This window comes from Apodemus sylvaticus, chromosome 2 (assembly GCF_947179515.1).
Source record: "Apodemus sylvaticus chromosome 2, mApoSyl1.1, whole genome shotgun sequence".
In the NCBI taxonomy this organism is placed as follows: domain Eukaryota; kingdom Metazoa; phylum Chordata; class Mammalia; order Rodentia; family Muridae; genus Apodemus; species Apodemus sylvaticus.
In genome coordinates, this window is record NC_067473.1 from 87,951,815 (window position 1) to 87,978,052 (window position 26,238).

Sequence of the window (26,238 nt, forward strand, 5' to 3'; positions counted from 1 at the left end):
TATAAAATAAAACCTGGACAGAAGACACAATGTTTATATATAAACAGATCAGATTAACACATACAAATCTGAGGTAGTATTTTAACTTCTAGAAAAAATTTTTTTCAAATATTTACCTGAAGAATCATCATGGGGAATTGTAGGAATTGCAAATTATCCAATTTATTTGTTTGAATTTTTAATGTTAGCACCAGACCAGTTTAAAGAGGACTTAACTTTTGCTTTTTGAAACAATTTTTTGTTTACATGATTTTCTATAAGTATTAAAAATTAGGGGTTTCTAATAGTAGTCAAGAATATATAAAGTTTAAGACTCAATTAAAAACTTAATTTAAGACACCTTTTCCAAATTTCTGATATTCTAGCTTTAAGTTTGCAATTTTATGGAAAAAAAAGGATAGAGATAAATTAAATAATGAAAGTCAAAACTTAAACCGCGCAATAGTTTTGCTTTTAATACTTACAGTATGTATTCTTGTACAGTCATGAATCACCATTCAACAAGAGTATTGAAAGTTTGTTTGCCTTTTGTTTAACTCTATAAAGTAATTTTAATAATAATAATAATAATATATGTTCTTAAAACTTAATGGCTAAAAATGTAATTTTGTTTGTTCATAATTTTATAATTAAACCATTTAGAGCAAATACCGTGGCCCTTTAATACAGTTTCTCATATTGTGGTGACCCACAAGCAAAAACATTTATTTTTTTGGTTGCTACTTCATAATTGTAATTGTACTGCCATTATGAATTGTAATGCAAATATCTGACATACAGGATATCTTAGAGTACCCCCGAAGGAGTGAGACCCCAAAGGTTCAGAACTGTGAATAGAGAGTGATAGAATGGACAAATGTAGCTTAGGTTTCTCAGGCAGAGATGAACTTGGGCTGCAAACCCACAGACTTTCTCTGGCTTGAGGTGTTATAGCTTATATTTGATACAGGTTATTCTTTGGCCACTGAAGTACTTCATTCATCTCCATTTATCTATTCATAACTACTCAATTCTTTTTTCTATTGGATATTTTCTTTATTTACATTTTAAATGTTATCCCCTTTTCTGCCCCCCCCCAGGAAATCCCCAATCCTCTCACCTTTCCCCCTGCTTCTATGAGGGTGCTCCCCTACGAACTCACCTACTCCTCCTCCCCCTACTCTTGAATCCCCCTACACTGGGGCATCAAGGCTTCACAGGACCAAGGGTCTCTCCTCCCATTGATGCCAGACAAGGCCATCCTCTGCTACATATGCAGCTGGAATCATGCGTCTCTCCATGCGTATTCCTTGGTTAGTGGTTTAGTCCCTGGGAGCTCTCGGGGGTCTGGGTGGTTGATATTGTATGAGGTTGCAAAGCCCTTCAGCTCCTTCAGTACTTTCTCTAACTCCTCCATTAGGGACCCAATGTTCAGTCCAATGGTTGGCTGTGAGCATTTGCCTCTGTATTTATCAGGCTCTGGCAGAGCCTCTCAGAAGACAGCTATCTCAGACTCCTGTTACCATGTACTTTTTGGCATCCACAATAGTGTCTATGTCTGGTGACTGAAGGTGGGATGTATCCCCAGTTAGGGCATTCTCTGGGTGCCCTTTCAATTCTATTCTTTATACAATGTGAGATGAAGACTTTTAAGAGATCACTCTGGAAACAGACTCTTCTTGAGCTAGTCATGACTGTACCACTCATATCTTATTCAATCGGGCAAGCAAGTCAATAACACCTAGGAAGATTCAAGTGCTGTGAGACCAGGCTTCCTTGGTGATGTTGCCAGTAACGGATACTACACTGTATTCAATATTGATGAGTAACTAAGAATACTAAGTCCAATCACTCTATCCATCCATATGATTTCTAACTCATATGTATATCTCTTTCCTCTAAATTGAATCATTATATTCATCAGTTTTAAAGTTGTGATTCTGTAAACAACTGAGAAATTTCCACCAGAATAAAATCTGAGGCTTTTTGACAAGAGCATGTCTTTGAAAAGACAAAGTTCTTTATAACTTTCAGAAAGCAAAACAGAAGCAAACCTACAATATTAAAATAATTAATCCACGAAATGCTAATTAATTTCTAAAAGCTATTGTTGATCATCAACACCATCACAAAATTAAAACAGAAACATGCTGAATCCCAGAAGACTTGCTGAGAGCTGCCAGGACTTTGTTCAGTTGACTCCATTTAACCATTATCTCATTAGCATCTGGTGGGCTCCCAGTGATATGCAAGGTCATCACTAAATAGTCTAAAACAAAGAGTAAACTCAGAGTGTGGTGGCTGTGCTCTAGTTCTGCTTCAGGCACTCTCCACCCACTGACTGAGCAAGAGTCAACCTGCTGGCCTCAGTGGGTAATTCCTGCCACATGCTAACAGAGTTCAGAAGGTAGTAGCTAACTGGTAGACTCTCAGTGTGAAGTATGGCTGTGCTAATCTCTCCTGTCTTTACTCTTCCACTTCTCAGCTACCCTTTCCCCTTCTCTGTTAAACCTTTAGCATGCTTAAATTCATCGCAGTATTTAGTTCCAGAAGAGAAAATGTGATAGTTTATTATTTTCTGCAGAGCCTTAACTTCCTTTAGATGTAATAGTACACAAGTTTGATAAGGGTAGGTAGTAATAATACAGTTTTTGACCCCATAGAGTTTCTAGCCCATTGTGATTCTCAACACCCACAGGGATTTACATAGAGTTAAAATATGTTAACTACTAGATACAAAAATACATAACTATTTGCATGATCTGGGATCAGGTATCAAGTATTTGACTTTCCATTTATTTGACTGTAAAAAGTCATGATTGCTGTTTTACATGCTCCTGAGTGTTAACTTTTCCACTGTAATGTGAAACAACTTGAACTTCCTGCTCCTGAGTGTACTATGTACATGTAAGTTTAAAATAAATGAGAATAAACTCAGTCTATGAAACCCAGATGTGTGGGAGACTTATAAGATCACAGCATCTCTCGCTAATATGATTATACTTGGAAATATGGCTATACTAGTTAACATGGCTATACTGGTGAGGTTTGTTAACTTGACACAACCTAGAGTCACCTAAGAAGAGGAAACATCATCTGAGGAATGATTCTTGCAGACTGGCTTGTGGGGGTGTGGATGGTGTATTCTGTTTATTGATGATGGATGTGAGGTGACTCAGTCCACTGTCAATGTTGATATGCCTGGGCAGGTGGTCTTGGCATTTAAAAGAAAGCAAATTGAGGACACCATAGGGAGCAAGACAGCAAGCAGCATTCCTCCATGGGTCTCTTTCAGTTATAACATTCAGCATCTTGCTTGGTTTCCCTTGTTGATAGACTGTAAATTGCAATTGGAATAAACGCTTTCTTCCCCAAGTTCCCAGTGTTTATTACAGTAATAGAAAGAAAGCTATTAACAGTAGTCATCAGAAAAAGCAAGGCATATAAATAAATTAGAATTATATATTATTTCTCACTATAGAGAAAGTAAGATTTATCATAGAATAACAAAATTCTATTTCATGTTGTTCCTTAGATATTTTCTTGTTAGGTCAGATACAGAGTAGGAGAAAACGAGTATACTCCTAAAGCATATTGTGTTTGTGTTCCATCTTTATAAGAAGGAAACATGAACTGAGCTTTTTATAAGTGTCAAATACTATGCTTGGTGGTAATGACATACTAATGAGCTAGTTATACAATGAGGCATTGAAGCAAACGGAAAGTCCAAGGAGGGTCGGAAACAAGTTCACATTTGAGGTTTCATATGAGATGACATATGGTTTAGGTACTGATGCAGAAGACTTTATCTAATAGTTTAGTAAGTAGTGGATAAGAAGTAATTTTCAAGATTTTTTGTATAATAGTGAATATTGTGAGGGACAGGGGTGTTAATTAGTAGAAGTGAGTAAAACCCAACAACATGTGTGATATATTTCAGTTTAGTTTGAAGAAGCATTTTTAAGGTGGCTGGAAATCCAAACCTTGAGTATTCTCAAATATGCAGATGGCATCAAAGAATGCAGTACACTGTGCTAGAGGGTTTGATTTTCTGTGAGAAACAAAAAAGTAATACAGTAGGAACTTCCTAAAATATATACACATATAAAACTGATCTAAATTAAACCCCCAAAGAATGGAGGGGACACAGTCACAAGTGACTATCTCTCACCAAATGAAGTTTCCAGTACTTGGATCAGGTTATATCTAGTTGGTTTCTTGGGCAGTGGGCCCCAGGGGAATTTCCAAAAGAGACTAGACCAAGACTATCGGTTTCTCTCCACAAACTAACAGCAATAACCCACAACCTTTTTTTTTTTTTAGTTAGTTGTGTAAGTCAACACTAAGTTCCTACTGTACTACTTTTTTGTTTCTCACAGAAAATCAAACCCTCAAGCACAGTGTACTGCATTCTCTGATGCCATCTGCATATTTGAGAATACTCAAGGTTTGGATTTCCAGCCACCTTAAAAATGCTTCTTCAAACTAAACTGAAATATAACACACATGTTGTTGGGTTTTACTCACTTCTACTCATCAACACCCCTGTCCCTCACAATATTCACTATTATAAAACAAATCTTGAAAATTACTTCTTACCCACTACTTACTAAACTAAACCCTAACTAAACAGGGAATGCTTCATCTGGTGCGTACTTCGAGCTTCAACCTGTATGTTTCAGCATCTTTTTTACAGGAAGGTCGTCTATATGTTATCAAAAGAGAAATGTAAACATGAAGCCAGTAAATGTTACTGACAATGGTGTCCCACATGGAATTTATTCTAGGATAATGGTGACACAAACTTGTGGGAGTGACCAACCAATATCTGATTTGACTCAAAACCTACTCCATGGGATGGAACATATATCAGTCACAATTTTAGTGATCAAGTATGTGAAACTGTATAGTCCATGGACCTAGGGTAAAACAAAATAATGCTGATCTAAAAACAGAAGAAGAAAAAACAAACAAACAATGTAGCTATAAAATGATTCCTATTTATATTTTGCTACACTTATAAATCAATGCGTTGTTCAGCCATCATGAGAAAAACTTCCTCCTACAGCATATTATGCAGAGACACAGTGCTGGAGAGGGAGCTGAGAGTGCTACCTCTGGATCCACAGGCAGCAAAAGTGACTGAGATACACTTCTTTCAGCAATGCCACATGTATTCCAAGTCCACAAGTCCTAGTAGTTCCACACCCTGTGGCCCTATGAAGACTGTTTTTATTCAAACCACCATGGGCACCTTAGACACAATCAAATCAGAAATATTAAGTAAGCAAATAGAGAATTAGTACTAAGTTTGGTTCTGTGAGTAGATACTAGAGCAATGAAGTGTGTCCTCTTAGGGCACTGGGGATGGTGAGTATAGGCAGGACTGCTGATTGAATGAGAAGCTGGCATATCCACAGACACAGCTGAGATTCTCATCAGGTGGAAGGTGTAAGGTGTATTTGTGATTAAAAATTTTGAAAAGAGAATTCTGTAGTGGGTGGTCGTATCTGAAAAGTGTTAACACAAAATTACAGGTACCCTGAATATGGATGTTGAACCTGAATGTGCTTTCATATTGAAAACATCAAAACTAAAATTGTAAGACTCTGAAGAGCCTTAACTTACCAGAGACCCCTGAGTGAACCATATGGAAATGGGAATCAATGCAAAACACAAGAGGTATTTTATTTAATAACCAGCATGCTAGGGTCACCCTGCACATGGAGAGAAAATGACTATGTGAGCCAGGCTGCACGGGCCTTTATACAGTCCTCAGGCAGCCACCATTAGGCACAATGTGATTGGCAGAACAGTGTTACCTCTAAACCAATTGGTTGTTAGAGGATGAGGCAGGGACCTCCCTGCAGTCTGAGGAATGTAATTTAGCCTCTCCCTTCTGGGAGGGGCAAGTGTTCCATGACCTTTCCAGAGTTCCTGAGTTAATCCTTCCACAATGAATCCTGGTGAAAGGGACTAGTTAAGTATCCTAGGCCCACCATTGGTGATGAGAATGTAGCATGGCTGTGGTTTAAGAATTAACATTAAATTATAGCAAGAGAGCAAAAGTAACTCTTGGACAGTATAATTAATATTATTGCATTGATTGTGTGTACCCAGAAAAGAGGAAAGAAATACTAATAATGTCTCTGCTTCTTTTTCAGCACCTCAGTGTTGACAAATAATTTCCAAAAGGAAAACTTTTAACTTCTTTCAAATTATGTATATGGAGAAATACACATGATGTATACAGCATAGTAACATGGGCTTTTCTTTTGCAGTTTAGAAGTATGAAAGGGAATATCACATCATAGATAAAGCTGAGTTTCATTAGTCACATACAATTATTTCCCTGTGTGAAGCTGACCTCTTTGATGTTTTGTAGGATATAACGAAAGACGAATGCTCCATGCTGAGACTGCAGCTGAAGGACAGGGATGAGCTCATTTCCCAGCTTCAGGCAGAGCTGGTAAGTGATTGGCTGAAGCAGTTACTTACTTTCAGGGTTATTTGCTATAAACCTTTATCTATTGACACTGATATTATTATTTATTTTTGATAAGTGATTTAATAGGACTGTCAATTTTATCATCCTTTAGTAATGAAAGCCGTAGTTCTTTGGTGACAGAAAAGAAATGGTGTTTTACATGTACAAGACTTACCATACATACTTCTAGAAAATGGTGAAATCTTTCAGTTGTATATATAATGATAAAGGTTAAGGCCACATTACATTTTATAACTGTGTGATTCCCATCTTCACTGAAATGCCTAGAGAGAAAACTTTACAATATATAAGAAGGCATTTATTATTCTTGCTAACTAAGCAGGTTTTACATTCATTTTCACAATCACAAACTGTAGATTTTTGTCAATCTATTGTAGGTTTTCAATTAATGCACAACTCTCACAAAATGCAAAATATCTATAGTTTATTTTGGTGGTGAGGTTTTCATAAAGAAATTAAGAACCAAATGTTTAGAACATAATATGTTTGCTATGTAGAACAACAATGGGCATTGCTTCTCTAGATGCTATAATTTATATACATTAGGATAAGCAGTTTAAAATAAGTATTAGTACTCTAGATATAAATAAAATCATAAATCATAAAACATAAATTAAAGGAGAATGTTAATCCATCAAGAATTCTTAAGATACTGGCAAAATAAATATAATACTGTAGAAAACTTATTGACACATTATCAGTGTTACAAAATAAGTGCTAGTTAAAAGCATAAAATGATTTAACAGTTGACTATATTAATGTTGGAGTGTTATAAAATGCAATTTAATGGCATAACTGAGTCACAGAACAACATTCTTCTGAGTACTACTCAAATAGCAGCTCTGTGTTGCATTCATAGCACATTTTATGGATCTAAGCGGCTGGCAATCTTTTTACTGACCTTTGACCCTTATTGAGAATAGGGGTTGGCATGTGCATATAACTTCACAAACTTCTAACTTCCTTCTTAAAAATAGAGGAACATTCACAGACAAGAGGGGCATTTTCTGTACTGTAAGAAATATCCCATTTAAAATATCAGCAAAATATTAATAGTACAGAAAGTATCTACTGCATAATACAAAAGTATCAGTGGTTATCAACATTACTGTTGCTGTGACCCTTTAATACACTTCCTCATGAGTGACCCCAAGCCATAAAAATTTTTGTTGATACTGCTGGTGGGGTTGCAAATTAGTACAACCACTCTGGAAATCAGTCTGGCAGTCCCTCAGAAAACTGGGCATATCACTTCCGAAAGATCCTGCTATACCACTCCTGGGCATATACCCAGAGGATTCCCTAGCATGTAATAAGGATATATGTTCCACTATGTTCACAGCAGCCCTATTTATAATAGCCAGAAGCTGGAAAGAACACAGGTATCCCTCAACAGAAGAATGGATGCAAAAAATGTGGTATATCTATACAATGGAGTACTATTCAGCCATTAGAAACAATGAATTCATGACATTCTTAGGCAAATGGATGGTGCTGGAGAACATCAGTCTCAAGTGAGGTAACCCAGTCTCAAAAGATCAGTCATGGTATGCACTCACTAATAAGTGGATATTAGCTTGGAAAACTGGAATATGCAAAACATAATCCACGCTTCAAATGAGGTACAAGAAGAACGGAGGAGTGGCCCCTATTTCTGGAAAGACCCAGTGTAGCAGTGTAAGACAAAACCAGAACAGGGAAGTGGGAAGGGATGGGTGGGAGAACAGAGGGAGGGAAGGGGGCTTATGTGACTTTCGGGGAGTGGGGAACCAGAAAAGGGGAAATCATTTGAAATGTAAATAAAAAATATATTGAATAAAATTTTAAAAAAAATTGCTGCTCTTATGAATTGCGACATAAGTACTTGATATGCCAGGTATCTGATGTGTAATCCCTGTAGCAATCACGACTCACAAGTTGATACCTGCTGGTCTACGCCTATATTGTAACCAAGTTTGTTTGCAGGACATAGAAAAATATTTGCATTTAGCAAATATCAAGTATGAATACCTATTATCAAACAGAGTAATCAATCTTAAAAAACAAGATCTGTTATTAGCTGTCATTAGCTATTATCTGTTCAGTCACTTTGACTGGGAGCACTTATTTTCAATAATTAACTCAGAAAAATAGATTGTTCATTTTTCTTCTTATCATCAGTTTGATCAGATTTAAGACATAGAATGATCAAGAAACAGACCTTTCTTTGTTCAGTGAAATGAAAAAGTCATTGCTTCCAAAGCCAATTCTACAACTATGATTACAATAATTCATTGCCCCTCCCTCCAAAAACTGGGCTTGTCTAAATTGGCTACTCATCCTTGAAATTTTCCAAAGTAATAATCATGGCATCATTTCAGTGTCTGGGCTGCAGAGTTTGCGTAAACAAAAGAATGATATTACCTTTTGCAGTGAAATTTGTTTTGGTAAAAAGATTTTCCAAAGGTATGGAAAAAGATGTGATAATTTAGGGAAACATGTTAAAAAGAAAAACAGTTCAAACTAGATCTAAAGAATTTGTGAGGTACCCAAGTGCCCACTGATGAGTTATTTATCCACTGCCAGTGAAATGAGCCAATTCAAACCAGGTTAAATTATATTAAAGGCCATTGTATTGTGAAACTGCTCTTGGGTTCACTGGCCACAGAACTGAGTTTAGGGGAGTCACATTGTGGAAGAAGGGGAGGGGGAAGAGAAATCGCAGAGTGAAAAAAGAATAGGATATATATATATATATATATATATATATATATATATATATATATATATATATATATATATATATTCTCTCTCTACATATATATGGAGAGAGAGAAAGAGAGAAAGAGAAAGAGAGAGAGAGAGAGAGAGAGAGAGAGAGAGAGAGAGAGAGAAGCACAAAATATGTGGATTATATAAGGAGGCGCCTCTGGGAGAAGGCCAGTGTTCAGAGCAGGGTATGCCAGGTAAGGACTGAGGGAGAACCTGGAGGCCAGGTCTGTTCTAATGTGTAAACTGTGTACCTCAGTCCCTTGACCCAGGGGCCAAAGCCAAGCACACAGGACTATACAAACTGCGGCCATCAATGGAAGTTATGAGCCAATGTGATTCTGGTTCTGAACACAAGCAACTGTTTTGTTTTCAGTTTGCATTAGTTTGTTTGACACAGGGTTTCACTCTGTACCCCACTTGGCTGACCTTGAACTCATGAAATTACCATGCTGTAGTGTGCCAAGGACAGACATTACAGTTGTTAGTCACTACAACAGGCTAATTTGTGACATTTGATAATTCTAAAATAAAGATCAGAGATCAGTTAGCAGCTATTTATTATCATGCAGATTAACAACACAATGCTTTACAAGTTATTGAACAGGTCTTTTTAATTATTGACCACTAATATTATTATAAGCAAATTCATCAACCATATATTTCAGAATAATTGTTTTTATTATTCACAGTGATTATTTCATTAAAAGCATAGTTAAGAATGCTTTCTTTTGTGATTGTATTTATTTAGTTGAACACTGCTATTCAGACTTTTCATTCCTATAACAAATAACTGAGTGGGAAAAAAATTTAAGGAAGAAAGATTTTTGTTTATTGCTTCTGTTGTGTTTTCAGTCCCTGCTCGGTTGGTTTCATGTTTTAAGCACATTGCAAAGCAAAACATCATGGATGAAAGAAAGATACACCCTTCAACCTTGCTCTCCCACGGCCTTTCTTTCTCTGCATCTGCGTGACACTGAGGTAGTTCTGCCTCAAATACACATTTCAAATTTTGAATGCATCAGTTGATTACATTCTTCACTAGGCCATGGCTAGCATGATGTAATCCTTAGAAAAGCCTTCAGATATATCTACTGATATACTTCACTAATGTCCCAGCTTTTTTTTTTTTTTTTTTTTTTGGTTTTGGTTTTTTGGATTTGTTTTTTTCGAGACAGGGTTTCTCTGTATCTCTGTATAGCCCTGCCTGTCCTGGAATTTACTCTGTAGACCAGGCTGGCCTCGAACTCAGAAATTCGTCTGCCTCTGCCTTCCAAGTGCTGGGATTAAAGGCATGTGCCACCACTGCCCAGCTCAGTTTTCTTTTAATATATTATTGATGATCAAGATTATTTGGCACATCTACCTTGATAGTTTTATCCATTCTATATAGTGAATCAGTGGTCATTAGTGTTGGTACAGAAAAGAAAATTGTAAATATTTCTTTTTCAGTCATTTCCAATAGGCAGTTTTTTCAATGTCACCTCAACAATGCTATCATCATGCTAGAGTAATTGGCTGTTCTGCATGTGATAGGGTTTCAACAGCATCTTCCACTTCCACAGTAGATGTCAAGAACAGCCTACATAAATTACTGGATATCTAAAGTATCTAAAAGTCTTCCCACTCAAGCACAATTTCTTTAGAGGCAACATATAAATGTTGCCTATCCATTTTCCAGTCTATCAGTGAAGCTATATAAGATCAGCATATGCATATGGGTACCTAAGGAGCAGGAAACCTACAGAAGAGATAGGCCTTTTCTATACATTATAGTGAAGTGTGAGAAAGCTCATTTATCGTTCTGTCTGCTAGGGAGTCTGAGACTGGAGTACCAGCTTGGGTGGGTGCCAATGAGGACTATCTCTGTTTGATGTCTGGCCATCTTTTCACTACATACAGTGTGAGAGGGGGATAGAGAGTTCTGTGGCCTCTTAATCTAATCGAATAAAGGTCCCAATGCAGGAATGTCATCTAATTAAAGCTATCTCCCAACATTCCCTCTTCCAAGGGGACCTACTGTGTGACTCAGGGAAGGTACAGTTCTGACCAGAGATCCTGGGTTATGGTTCTGCTTGTTTATTGTTACTAATCAAGAAACATTACAATCAGCAAGTTCTACTACATATTTCATAAAGTATCATCATTTCTCTTCTCCATAATTTCAGAATTATTACCACAGTTCTCTACTTCCTGCTTCTTGAGTTGGTAGACTTTATAAACCATGAAGATGCTACAAAATTCAAAATAATCATTTGATTTTATGTTATACATTCATACTGTTTAAGAAGAGCATCCCATCTATGAAATGATTTCCTAATGAGAGGACATTTCCTATCCAAACTTTCAATTTATCATTTTCTGTGTAAAAAGGGAGGTAATAAGCAATTAGTTCTCTCAGGATCAATTTCAAGGAGTCTGATATTAATGCCTATGAAATTTTCATGCATTACTTAATTTTATGAGCTTTATTGGTTTTTGGCAGATAAAAGTGATGATTTACATGGTTTTATAATGTCCATGGGAACATTAAATAGTACAATATCAGCTTTTACTGAGGTTATATACACTATAGGGCAACAAATTGGAAGGAAAGGGGGAGTTACACACTGTAGTCCCTTCTGTTAGTGCAGAAACGAACTGGTTGGCCATGTGAGCATCTGCTTCCAGCTGTCTCACCCCACAGCAGAATCATCATGCTTTGCCAGAAGCACATCACTGAGAAGGGAAAGGCTGTCACTCCATTCTGGCTTCTTAAGTAACAGTGTTTTGTGTCGACCATGAGGTTAGGTGGCTTATGTGAAGTAGATCTTGTCTCCAGATCTGTCTGTCTCCTTCGTTCTGACCTTCTTGCCCTCTCCTCTCTATCTATATCTTCTTATACCCGTCAAAAACCCTATTCTCTGAAAAGGCCATATGCACAAGCCCAGAGAAGGCAGTTTTAAGCCAGGAAATGACACTCATAAAAACCTAACTCTGCTGACTACTTGGTCTCAGATTGAAATGTCCAGAACTGTGAGTAACTAAAATCCTGGATTTAATCACCCAGCCTGTGCTGTTTTTATCTGTCTGCTTGTATCTGAGATACAGTCTTCATATGCACCCCAGGCTTTAAAGGCATGTGCTGTGCAGCCTAGGTTTTACTTGGCTTCATGGTTTTCCTGACTTTGCTTTCCACATGTTGGGAACATACAAAGCACTATTGCACCTGGCTTCACCAGGAATCTAAGCTCCCGAAATCTGACTTTGCACTTAGTGCTATTCTGTATTGTACTTTTCTTAATGCTTCATTTTAATGATTAATAAAAACCCAGATACTTATTTTGGAACATAAATTGAGATTTTTAGAAAATTTTAGTGTTTTTCATTCTCATTGTCTATAAGGAGGGAGGCAGTAAAGTCATCAGAGAGGGGTTTTGGGTTTTCACACTCCCTACTAGCTGAAAAATAAGAGCCCAATTTTATTGCTATTTTATATGATATTTTACTTGATAAATTTCTACAAAATAAAATTAAATAATCAATATAGACAGAATGATTGTTGATAATTATTATGGGCCATTAAATTGGACAAAGAAGAGGTGAGTGGGAGGTGAAGGCACAGACATACGCCTCAGTATGTGTTCAGCATCATCGGGACTGAGGAGGATGCTAATTAGCTGAGAGTATATAACAGAGACAGGAGGCAGAGAGTGTTTTGAAGGGTTTTTATAATGAATAATATTCAAGTGTATTTAAATGTGAGAATATATTTTCTTTGTAGGGTATATTGGACATTGTATATATTGAAAAGATAACTCTCTAACTCAGAACCTAGATTTTAGTATCTTACTTATTTATTAAATTATTTAATGAATACACTATACATTATATACATTATGCATGTATGGTATACATTGTGGACTTTATAATATACAGTATGCAGCATATACAAACTATAATATATATTAGAACCAAAAGTCTATATAAAATAGCACAATAGCTGAATATTTACACTCTCAGAATCAATTATAATAGGATGATCGGTTTACATGTTCATATAAATCTAATTTTATAAAACTATTGTATAATACAAATATTTTTCTTGCTTGTGGAAACTTTTAATCTCTTTCTCATCTGTTCATTGAAGGTCTTGCTGAAGAATTGCCTATAATTTTATTTTTATTACCAGAGTGAAATTGAGGGACACTACAAACTATATTCATGTAAATCTCAGTAAATCTGTGAAATCTGTCATGAACATTGGTGGTAAAATGTAGCCTTGTGTTTTAGGGAATGGATATATTCTTGTAGATACCTATTAATCATGTAGGTAGCTGCAGAATTCTCATGAATGTTTTCAGATTTGTGGTGAAGAGTGTGTTTTATATGATATAGAAATAAGATACTCTGTATTAATCATTCACCTTTAAATTAATTCAGATTATTTTAAGTACTTACAAAGAAAAATATTTTTTTTACTCTGAAGAGAACAGAAGTACCCACATTTGTCTTGGTCTGTCATGTATGCACTAGGGTTTTTAGTAGTAATTTAGACACATACTGTTTATATTCAGTAAAATATCAAATGAGTATGTAAAGATAATTTTAAAAGTAAAATCAAATTATAAACATAGCTCAAGATTTTGAATTTTCACCTGTTCTATTGGGAAGCTTTTCCACTCATCTTCTACCCCATAGACTTAAAAGTGTTCAGTGCAGCCTTTCTGTTGATTTTACATTTCAACATATTTATTTCTAGTTATAAGGAAAATGAGTGCTTAAAATAGAAACAGAAGGAACACTACCCAACTCCTTCTACAAAGCCACAATTGCACTGATACCAAAACCACACAAAGATCCAACAAAGAAAGAGAACTTCAGACCAATTTTCCGTATGAACATTGATGCAAAAATACTCAATAAAATTCTTGCCAACCGAATCCAAGAACACATAAAAACGATCATCCACCATGATCAAATAGACTTTATCCCAGGCATGCAGGGTTGGTTCAATATACAGAAATCCATCAATGCAATCCACTACATAAACAAACTCAAAGAAAAAAAACATATGGTCATTTCATTGGATGCTGAAAAAGCATTTGACAAAATTCAGCATCCTTTCATGATTAAAGTCTTGGAAAGAACAAGGATTCAAGGCCCATACCTAAACATAGTAAAAGCAATATACAGCAAACCTGTAGCCAGCATCAAACTAAATGGAGAGAACATTGAAGCACTCCCACTAAAATCAGGGACTAGACAGGGCTGCCCCCTTTCTCCTTATCTTTTCAATATTGTACTTGAGGTGCTAGCTCGGGCAATTAGACAACATAAGGAGGTCAAAGGGATACAAATTGGAAAGGAAGAAGTCAAACTATCATTATTTGCAGATGATATGATAGTCTACCTAAGTGACTCAAAAAACTCCACCAGAGAACTCCTACAGCTGATAAACAACTTCAGCAAAGTGGCAGGTTATAAAATCAACTCAAGCAAACCAGTAGCCTTCCTATACTCAAAGGATAAGCAGGCTGAGAAAGAAATTAGGGAAATGACACCCTTCACAATAGCCACAAACAGTATAAAGTACCTTGGGGTGACTCTTACCAAACATGTGAAAGATCTGTATGACAAGAACTTCAATACTCTCAAGAAGGAAATGGAAGAAGACCTCAAAAAATGGAAAAATCTCCCATGCTCATGGATCGGCAGGATTAATATAGTTAAAATGGCCATTTTGCCAAAAACAATATACATATTCAACGCAATTTCCATCAAAAGCCAACTCCGTTCTTCATAGAGTTAGAAAGAGCAATTCTCAAATGTATCTGGAATAACAAACAGAACACCAATAGCATATGCTCTAAGATCAAGAATTGACAAATGGGACCTCATTAAATTACAAAGTTTCTGTAAGGCAAAGGACACCATCAAAAGGACAAATGAGCAACCAACAAATTGGGAAAAGATCTTCACCAACGCTATATCAGATCGAGGGCTAATATCCAATATATATAAAGAACTCAAGAAACTAGACCCCAGAAAACCAAATAACCCTATTAAAAATGGGGTAGAGAGCTAAACAAAGAATTTTCACCTGACGAACTTCAGATGGATGAGAAGCATCTTAAAAAATGCTCAGCTTCATTAGTAATTAGGGAAATGCAAATCAAAACCACGCTGAGATGTCACCTTATACCAGTCAGAATGGCTAAGATTAAAAATTCAGGAGACAGCAGGTGTTGGTGAGGATGTGGAGAAAGAGGAACACTCCTCCATTGCTGGTGGGGTTGCAAACTGGTACAACTACTCTGGAAATCAGTCTGGTCGTTCCTCAGAAAACTGGACATGTCACTTCCAGAGGATCCTGCTATACCACTCCTGGGCATATACTCAGAGGATTACCCACCATGTAATAAGGATACATGCTCCACTATGTTCATAGCAGACCTATTTATAATAGCCAGAAGCTGGAAAGAACCCATTTATCCCTCAACACAAGAATGGATGCAAAAAATGTGGTATATATATACAATGGAGTACTATTCAGCCATTAGAAACAATGAACTCATGAAATTCTTAGACAAATGGATGGAGTTGGAGAACATCATATTAAGTGATGTAACCCAGTCTCAAAAGATCAATCATGGTATGCACTCAATAATAAGTGGATATTAGCCTAGAAAACCGGAAAACCCAAAACACAATCCACACATCAAATGAGGTACAAGAAGAACAGAGGAGTGGCCCCTGGTTCTGGAAAGACTCAGTGTAGCAGTACAGGGCAAAACCAGAACAGGGAAGTGGGAAGGGGTGGAAGGTAGAACAGGGGGAGAGAAGGGTGCTTATATGACTTTCAGGGAGTGGGGGGCCAGAAAAGGAGAAATCATTTGAAATCTAAATAAAAATATATCGAATGAAAAAAAAGAGAAAAACATTTTGCATCCTTCTACCCAATACTCTACAACAAGAAGCTTAAGAGATGAGGGATTTATTTGGGCTTGTGATTCTGGGAGCGTGTTCCACCACATGGAGAGTGAGTGCATGGAAGTGTGCAGTTAGGTGCCCGTGACTGAGATTAGAGAAGCAAATGTGCATGCTCAGCAAAATTTCCTCTTTTTCCCATTTTATTCGATCTGGGTCTTCAGGCCATGAGACCTCCCTGCCCTGCCCACATTCAGAATTGATCTTTGTCCTCAGCTTTACCATGGGCTGAGGTAGAAATGTCTTAGTTTGTTTTATCTAGTCAAGCTGACAATAAAGATTAACCATCAAAGCTACCAAATTAGAAGTTTGTTATCCCATGAGAGAATAAAAAGCTTGTGATTATTGTGTCATATTTATACTAAAAAAAAAAAAAAAAAAAAACCCAAAATACCAAAAAAAAAACCAAAAAACATACCAAAAAAAAAAAAACCAACAAAACAAAAAACCATCAGTTTCTAAGTCAACTACAACACATTTCAGCATTGAGCAGCAAGAATTTACACTGAATATACAGTATGGAAATAATAACATAATTGCCTGAAAGTCATCTGTATTTACTGTTTCTTTCTATTAAAATTCTAAACAAATCGCTGATGAATCCTCCTAGAAGTATCTATGTGTGCATGCATATCTCATTTTTACTAATACTAGATTTGTATTATACATATATTACATATCATATAAATGTTACTTAATTTTAATGTATAATACATTTTAAAATAAAAGCTAGCTAGGAAGACTTCCAGTTATAGAGATAAAACACACAAACAAAATCTGTTGTATATTTCCCTTGTAGCTGATATAACTGTGCAGACTAGTTTCACTATAATTTATAAACTGGGTGCTGCTAAGGAAGATAGATCAGCTATAGATTCAAGGTATAAAATTTCACTTACTGACTCCCACTACTTAATTCAACTGTTTGGGGTATTTGTTTAAAGTTAAGAAGTAAACTGGTGACACAGGTCAGTGGGTAAATGTGTCTGTTGCCAGGCCTGACTACTTGACCTAGTTTTCCAAAATTTATATGATCAAAAGAGATATGATCAATCTGCACACATGCAGCCGTGCAGAACTACTTGCATTTTTGCATTTTACATTTTAAATTTTTGCACACATGTCACATAAATAAGTGTACTTAAAATTTAAACAGTGTAATGTTTAAATTTAACTGCCAATGACAGTTAAGTCATTTAAGTGCATGGAAATTTGAATTCATGTGTTAACTATCCTGAGTGAGCTATTCCAATTACCAAAGAACACACATGGTATACACTCACTGATAAGTGGATATTATCCCCAAAGCTCAGAATACCCAAGATACAATTCAGAGACCACATGAAGCACAAGAAGAAAGACCAAAGTGTGGGTGCATTGGTCCTTCTTAGAAGGAGAAACAAAATACTCGTGGGAGACAAAGTGTGGAGCAGAGACTGAAGGAAAGGGAATCCAGAGACTGCCCCACCTAGGGATCCGTCACACATACAATCACTAAATGTAGACACATTGTGGATGCCAAGAAGTTCATGCTGACAGGAGCCTGATACAGCTGTTACCTGAGAGGCTCTGCCAGAGACTGATAAATGCAGAGGCAGATACTCGGATGCTCACAGCAAACCATTGGACTGAGCACTGGGTCCCCAATGGAGGAGTGAGTTAGAGAAAGGACTGAAGGAGCTGAAGAGGTTTGCAATCCCATGGGAAGAACAACAATATCAACAATCCAGACCCCCCCCCCCCAGAGCTCCCAGGGACTAAACTACCAACCAGTGAGTACACATGGAGGGACCCATGGCTCCAGCTGCATATGTAGCATTGTCTGGCATCAATGGGAGGAGAGGCCCTTGGTCCTGTGAAGGTTTGATCCCCAGTGTAGGGGAATTTGAGGGTAGGGAAGAGGGAGTCAGTTTGTGGGTAGGGGAACATGCTCATAGAAGCAAGGGGAGGGGGATGGAATAGGAGGTTCTGGGGCAGGGACAGGGGGACTGAGATCGGGGCTAACATTTGAAATGTAAATAAAGAAAATATCCAATAAAAAGAAAACTATCCCAGTACATTTTCATATCTCCAAAATTATTTTATGTTTCTCATTGGACATGTTTATTATATATATATATATTATAAATATATATATAATATATATATAATGAAGACATATTTTGTATACCATAGAGAAGATTCAGTTGTTCCCAGTGACTCTTGTCCTTTCAAAAAATATGCTTATTAAATTTCCTATCTTTCAAACTTGTATTTACAATGTTCAAAAAAAGTATTGGTTAGTTCTGATTCTCTTCTGACCATGGATAATATTCACTTAATACAATGTACATTATCTAATAATAAGCTTTTCTTACAGAAAAGAGGATATTAAAATACTGTTTTAGGCATTCAATACAATAGTTCACTAAGGTGAACACTTTTTCCTCATGATAAAAATCAACTCTAGCAAGTTAAGGAAAATGAACAAGTTAGCAAAAGAATCTCGAGTTTTATTATGCCTTCTTCCTCTCATTCAAAATGATGTTCTCACTCTAATGTAAAATAAACAACAGGTACTCACTTTCAGCTTTCTGAGAGGCAATGCATAGAATGCAGGCCAAGGTTAAGGATGGTATCTTTGCACTGGCATAGAATGCATGGAATGCTTAGGAACCTTAGAATTTTTGGAAACTTGAAGGCATTGAAAGTATAGCATCCTGTGTATACTGTGTATCAGCTTACTACCTATAACATAAAGAGGGTGCTAGAAATTAAAGTCCAAGAAATACATATGGTGAATTACATTTCATCAAGAATCTGGACAGAAGAATGATTTCATTTTGTTTAAATATATATTCAAAATTCAAATTGATTGAAATTGTACACCCTTGAAGATTTAATAACAGAATAATTCCTACTTTATAAGAGAAACATCCATTCCACATTAAAAGAATCACATCTTGAATTCAGCTTGAAAGTAATTCCCCACTTGTACCTCATGCTATTATAATTTATAGTATTATTTCATGCCAGTCATTTTAAGATAGAATATTACAGGTCCATGGAAGATTTACATAAGAACAGGCAGCTGTAAGTACTTTCAAATCCTCTTTCTTTTTCATATTTAGGAAACATTAGGGACAGAAAAGAAATAGATTAGGTGTACTTAAACATTATTAAAGTGTCAGGCTACTTTCGTTCTTTTTCCAGGAGAATTAATTGCACATATTCCAGAAAGGGCTTATCTCAGCAGTAATTACTCTCCTAGTCAGCACTGTGAGACAGATGTAGAATATGAATCTGACAATATCCTGTGATACATAATGGGGATTAGCGTCTGGTTCCTTGCACACTCCAGTACCCTGATGAAGAGCTGCCAAAAGATACAATCTTTAATATTCCACAGCATTTGTTGTAGCAATCCTGAATACTTGTTTAAGTCTTTATCACAGAATGTTGTCATATTGCAGTATGTCACAGATACAGAGAAACAGTTGTTGCCTAGTTTAATGGCAATAGGTCAGGAGTTTACTTTGAAGTCATGGAGAAAGCATAAAAGGAGTATGCAGCTGCAATGAGCAAATCAGGCACCGAGCAGAACTGAATACAAGTGTAAATTGGAACAGTTGACTATTTTGATGTTTTCTCAACTTCTTCTATCAAGTGTGTCCTGCAATTTCCCACATTTTCTCTTCTCTGCAAAGAAAAATAAAATGTAAATAGTATACTTTTAAATTTTCATACCAATACATGTTCCAAATCTTAGTGCAAAATTTATAAAATACACCAAGTTAGATAAACAGGCCGTAAAGTATACAAACACGTAGTTAGGGAAAAAACATAATTATTGAATTATAGCAAGAAATAATACAATGGAATTTATATGTTAAAATGTATGTGGTTTGATGAAAATTATAACAAATTTAAGATCAAATTGATATTAGGAATTAACAAATCAGGCTTGAATCTCATTTGAAGATTTAGGAAAAAATAAACCTCCTCTCATAGGTTTTGAAGGGTGAACTTATGATGAGAAGAAAACAACACAATCTAAAAAGTCTGCTGGTTACTTCAGATATCTTCCCTGTAAAATGATGGGCTCACACCTTGGAGGAATCAAGCTGTAATTGACATAAAAGCCTTCTCCCTGAGGAACAGCCTACTGGAATACAAAGGTGATAATGTAAGCTTCCAAGGGAGAAAAGCAGTTAAGAGTCTTGCTGAGCTATAAATCCTATAAACCACAGCAATGACTAAGATGGCCTGATATTCACAGGGGTTCAGTGGTGGCTCCTATATCTTGGGGTAACAAGCAGCTGTACAATTAGAATGAAATCCCAGTCACTAGAAGAGAATGCATGTCTGGCAACTGTAAACCTAGACAAACTACCCATGTCTGGTGATGTCATGGACCCTAGAGAAGAAGTTACCACAGCTACTTTCCTAAGCCAGTATAATTCCTAACTGCATTATAAAACTCATCCTTATACAAAAATTACCATACTACTTTTTGCAGAATATAAAGATCAATACAGAAAACTAAAGCTGGCCAAAAAATGAAAGAAATACTAGCCTCAATGGATATATCTCCAACACAATGTCTCTACATAATGCTCATTGGGAAAATGCAGAAGAGGGGATGCGAAGATTGTAAGAGCTGGAGGACTAATCTATTTCCTATAAAATATGGCCTTCTTCCTATGAAAGGGGAGTTCCCACAAAGTCTCAACAATGTGTCACTTACAAATGGAGGTCAGCATGCAGAAGAATGGGAATTGATCCACCCTTGTCACCTTGTACTAAGCTCAACTCCAAATGGATCAAGGACCGCCACATAAAGGCAGACACTCTGAAGCTAATAGAAAAGAAACTGGGGAAGACCCTTGAGGACATCAGTACAGGGAGAAAGTTTCTGAACAGAACACCAATAGCGTATGCTCTAAGATCAAGAATTGACAAATGGGACCTCATAAAATTACAAAGTTCTGTAAGGCAAAGGACACCATCAAAAGGGCAAATCAGCAACCAACAAATTGGGAAAAGATCTTCACCATCCCTACATCAGATAGAGGGCTAATATCCAAGATATATAAAGAACGCAAGAAGTTAGACTCCAGAAAACCAAATAACCCTATTAAAAAATGGAGTACAGAGTTAAACAAAGAATTTTCACCTGAAGAACTTCGGATGGTGGAGAAGCATCTTAAAAAATGCTCAACTTCATTAGTAATTAGGGAAATGCAAATCAAAACAACTCTGAGATTTCACCTTACACCAGTCAGAATGGCTAAGATTTAAAATTCAGGAGACAGCAGGTGTTGGCAAGGATGTGGAGAAAGAGGAACACTCCTCCACTGCTGGTGGGGTTGCAAATTGGTACAACCACTCTGAAAATCAGTCTGGCGGTTCCTCAGAAAACTGGGTACCTCACTTCCAGAAGATCCTGCTATACCACTCCTGGGCATATACCCAGAAGATTCACCAGCATGTAATAAGGATACATGTTCCACTATGTTCATAGCAGCCCTATTTATAATTGCCAGAAGCTGGAAAGAACCCAGGTATCCCTCATCAGAAGAGTGGATGCAAAAATGTGGTATATCTACACAATGGAGTACTATTCAGCCATTAGAAACAATGAATTCATGAAATTCTTAGGCAAATGGATGGAGCTGGAGAACATCATACTAAGTGAGGTAACCCAGACTCAAAAGATGAATCATGGTATGCACTCACTAATAAGTAGATATTAACCTAGAAAACTGGAATACCCAAAACATAATCCACACATCAAATGAGGTACAAGAAGAACAGAGGAGTGGCCCCTTGTTCTGGAAAGACTCAGTGAAGCAGTATAGGGCAAAACCAGAACAGGGAAGTGGGAAGGGTTGGATGGGAAAACAGGGGAAGGGAAGGGAGCTGATGGGACTTTCGGGGAGTGGGGGTCTAGAAAAGGGGAAATCATTTGAAATGTAAATAAAAAATATATCAAATAAAAAAACATAATACCTGGACTATGGTAATACCAGTTGCATGCCTGTGTGTTGGAAGAAATATTACAAGCTCCTACAGCTAGATAAATTAATAGCTGAAGAAAAGATCTCCCTCTTCTCCAGGGACTTCCCCTCTGTGAGGATATTCAAGCCAAATCAGTCACTAGTAAACACATAGACATAAAAACAAAATTAAGAAGGCTGAGCAGATTTTATATGTTTATATGCCCCCTCTGTGTGTGTGGGGGTCTGTGTGTAATAATTAAAGGTAAAAATGTCAAAAACTTAAAATGGAGTTGTGGGTATTTGGTAAGAATTGGAAGGTAAAATCATTTTCTCGCTCTAAAGGTCAATGAACAATATTATTTCAGTTTAGCTAAGAGTAGCTTACTGTTAGTATTTCAATTTACCTTATTCAGAAACTCAATAAAAATCAATGATCTTTTGTTTTACTTAATAGCATGTATGTGTAAATATTCTACATTGCAATGGATTATTTTTTTAAAAAATTGGAAGTCACTTTGAACAACCACTTTGAGGCCAGAGATGCCATTATAAGGAAATGTCAAATTCAAAGGATTTATTTAAACAGAAAATGATTAGTTGATGAATACCTGCTATTTGGTAGATACTATTGTTAATGTTTAAAACTTACAAGTACATTTAATTTTTACAATCAAGTTGAAAAGTGTTAGTACTTTCAGTTTCCCATAATAAAACAAGTTCAGAAAGATATAAGAATATCAAGGCTATATTATAAAATTGAGTTAGGATAAAACAAAATAAAAATGTTTGTCAGCCTCTTTGAATACAGTCTCCAAACATATTTCTAAAATTTAAATTAATATAAAATAGGAAACAATTCAATTTTTATATAAACACTGTAATGAAATATAGTAGTTTTTCTGTGTGTATTGTTCAAGTGCCTGGTGGCAGTATACTTGAGCTGCCACAACTTCCAACCCAAGGGTAACTGAATAAACTCACTTCAGAGCAGCTAGTTCACTCACATTGTATATTCCAATCATAAATATCCCATTGCATTGTTGATTGTAACTTAAACATCAGTGCTGCCTCTCTTTAAAATGTGTATCTACTGAATAGTAAGTGCCTAGATTTATCAAAAACAAAATTAAAAAGAAATAGCACTTGAAAGGTCATGGTTTAGGATTGTCAGAAAAATGAAGAATAAGCCAAGAGTAAACTGAGTTGTGGAGGAGGGAATTTGGGATCCTATAATTGAATGTAAGAAATAAAATGAGGCCAAGGAGATCAACATGAGAAAAAAGGGACTAAAAAATGTATTACACAAACAGGGACATCAATGGCAAATGATGCATGTCCAATAACAGAATTAATACAAGACTGTAAATACTCATCATATGAAGGAGTGGGGAGGAACGATATGTCTACAGAGATGAAATGGCTAGAGGGGAGGTGGATAGGTCCTTAGAAGAACAGCTGGTTTATGTTATCACACTGACTTTAGTCTTATTCTCCTAGGAGAATAGTTAATTCTCACCAGGGTATTTACCTGTAGTGTCTCTTCTTGCAGACTAATGTCTAGGCAGATGCAGTGATCTGTGGCAAATCTCTCCCTGCATTCCATTGAACCCTAAGAACTTTCAGTAAAGAAGCAACAATTTACCAAGGCGCTTAGCTTTAGTGTCTTGTTACTGAACTACATTGGCTTAGAAAGCAATGATGTGTTATTTATTATGTGTTCTTCCTTGCTATGCTCCTCCAGCTGGTCTGGAGCTTGCAATCCTCCCATGTCAGAATCAGGCATAGGAGATTCCATTCTCATCAGGCTGTCTGAAAACATTCTGTCTCTGTATGATAAGTGCATCATAACACATACAAACTCATCTACCCCACCTTGCACACAAGTTACCCCATAATGTAACAGGAGTTGTGAAAAATGAGGCTGGATTTTAATCCTAAACAAGCAGTTTGCATGTGTTCACATGTCTCCCTCACCTGTACACAGGTAAAGAGTAAGTCAAACTTGCATTTCATCTCTCTTCACTGAGATGGTCGTAGGATTGTTGTATATTCTGTAAGGGATCGATGGGAAAAGTATTAACTGATCACCTATAATTCCCCTCCAGAGCTTGGGTTTAATTGACCTTCCTGCATTTTTTATTTCAAAAGCACATTGCTTTGCCTTTATTAGCTTTCTTCTCATTGATAAATTCTCTGATGATGGGGCCTAGGCCTGTGGCGTGCTCAGCAGCAGTGTGAGTTGATAGTCAACACGGGGCAGATGGATGGAGTGTGCATCCTGATTCATGAAGTTTTTAAAGCTTTTAGGGAAAACTGGAAAACACCCAAATATTTAATAGGAAGAGAAATGGGAGAGAAGGGATTGATTTTGGCGGGTAGTTCAGGAACCCTGAAAACAGGAAGCTGAAATGCAAGGTGCTGTCACTATGAACAATGCAGGTCTTAGGTAGAGAAAAGGAAGCCAAGACATGAGGGGAAGACAGGCTACATGTTATGGAAACAGAGAAAGGCTAAGTCAGAATCAACTAATTCAGACAAATCATGTTACACATCAAAGAAAACAATGAACAACACTATGAAAATGTGACTTGAAGAAATAACACTTTTAATATCATGGCATCTGTTTACCTTCTTTATGAGCAAAGCATTTAATGGCACAATGCAGTATTCTCTGTTCTTAAAGTTTGTTTGTTTTCATGTGGAGGTGAGTCTTGGTTAATTTTCTATTACTGTGAAGACAAAACCTGACTAAGGCAATCTGTAAGAAAATATTCAATCAAGGATTGCATTTTCACTTAATATCCCTTGTGTTTGTGGGGTGTTTAATCTATATATAATATCATTTAAGAACATTTGAATTGTGAGAAATTAATAGTAGAAATAATTAGTACTTTAGCAAGAAATATTTCACTATATACATATGTGTGTATCATATATATATATATATATATATATATATATATATATATATATATATTACACACAAACATGCACAAATTCACTTATGGAACTACGAGAGACTGAGAAATACCCAGAACCAACTGTATTATACTATCCATCACTACATAAGTCAGTGAGTGTACTTAAACAACTTACGGTTGCATCCTGTCATATTTCTTCCATAATGGAGAAAACTGAAGCTGAGCTATTAAGTCCTAAACCTAGAGAATTATTAGGTGTCTTTTAAGTAATCTGTGTAAATTTCATTGTATTTGCTCTGAGTAGTGGAACGACACACTACTGAGACCTTTACCCACTACTGTGTCCTGCTGTTGTGGATGCTGCTGTAAATCTGCACAAGTTGGAAGACTATAAAATAAGATATTCTTAAGCCTCTTAAAATTCCCTAAACACAATAGTCTGTTTGCCTTCATTACATTCCCAATCCTAACATTCCACACACAGGCCCATCACAGGCCCAAACAGGGTTTACTAGAATTAGGATGGAAGGCGTCCAGGATTGGGAGCACTGGACTCAGCCTTCCAGGCAGTGAGAAGATGCTTGCCAGGTGCTTTCAATCAGCACTGGCCTGCCTTCACTCAAAACAGGCTTTCCTGTAATATGTCACTAAAGAGTGCTTTCATTGCTGAAGGGTGACAGTCTGCACATTTTATGAAATTTGTCACAAATACGAACTAGGTGTATATTTGCTTTTAGTAAGAACAGATAAAGTGCAAGGAAGAGGACAGTGCCTACTGCAGTGCACACAATCGCCTGAATAATTTGAGCTATCTCCAACCCACTGCAAAGCACAGAAACTTGGCACTCCATTCCATTATAACTGAATTGAAGGCTGGAGAATAACATTTTATTTTATCCTTGAAACCTTATGAGCATGACTGTCATTATGTTAACCACCACAACAACAAACCCTTAAAGAAGGTTCCTCATTTTCATATCATAAGTGGAGAGTATGTTTTGAGAAAACTTTGCTACTAGGTAAATTTTTTTCTTGGATTGTTAGAATACTATTGAAAATAAAAAATATTCAGTAGCAGAAGATACAGCATCAGATTTACAGCTTTCATATGGCAACTCCTAGACATATTAAG

At 36.5% G+C, this 26,238-nt stretch overlaps 1 protein-coding gene across 1 annotated transcript in view; it reads left to right on the plus strand.

Annotated features, from left to right (window-relative positions):
* Ccser1 (coiled-coil serine rich protein 1) overlaps positions 1-26,238 on the plus strand; it is a 650,334-nt gene that overhangs the window by 526,873 nt on the left and 97,223 nt on the right. Inside the window, exon 8 of the mRNA XM_052173839.1 lies at positions 6,365-6,448. Coding sequence (XP_052029799.1) covers positions 6,365-6,448 — 84 coding nt within the window. The remainder of the gene's footprint in view (positions 1-6,364; positions 6,449-26,238) is intronic.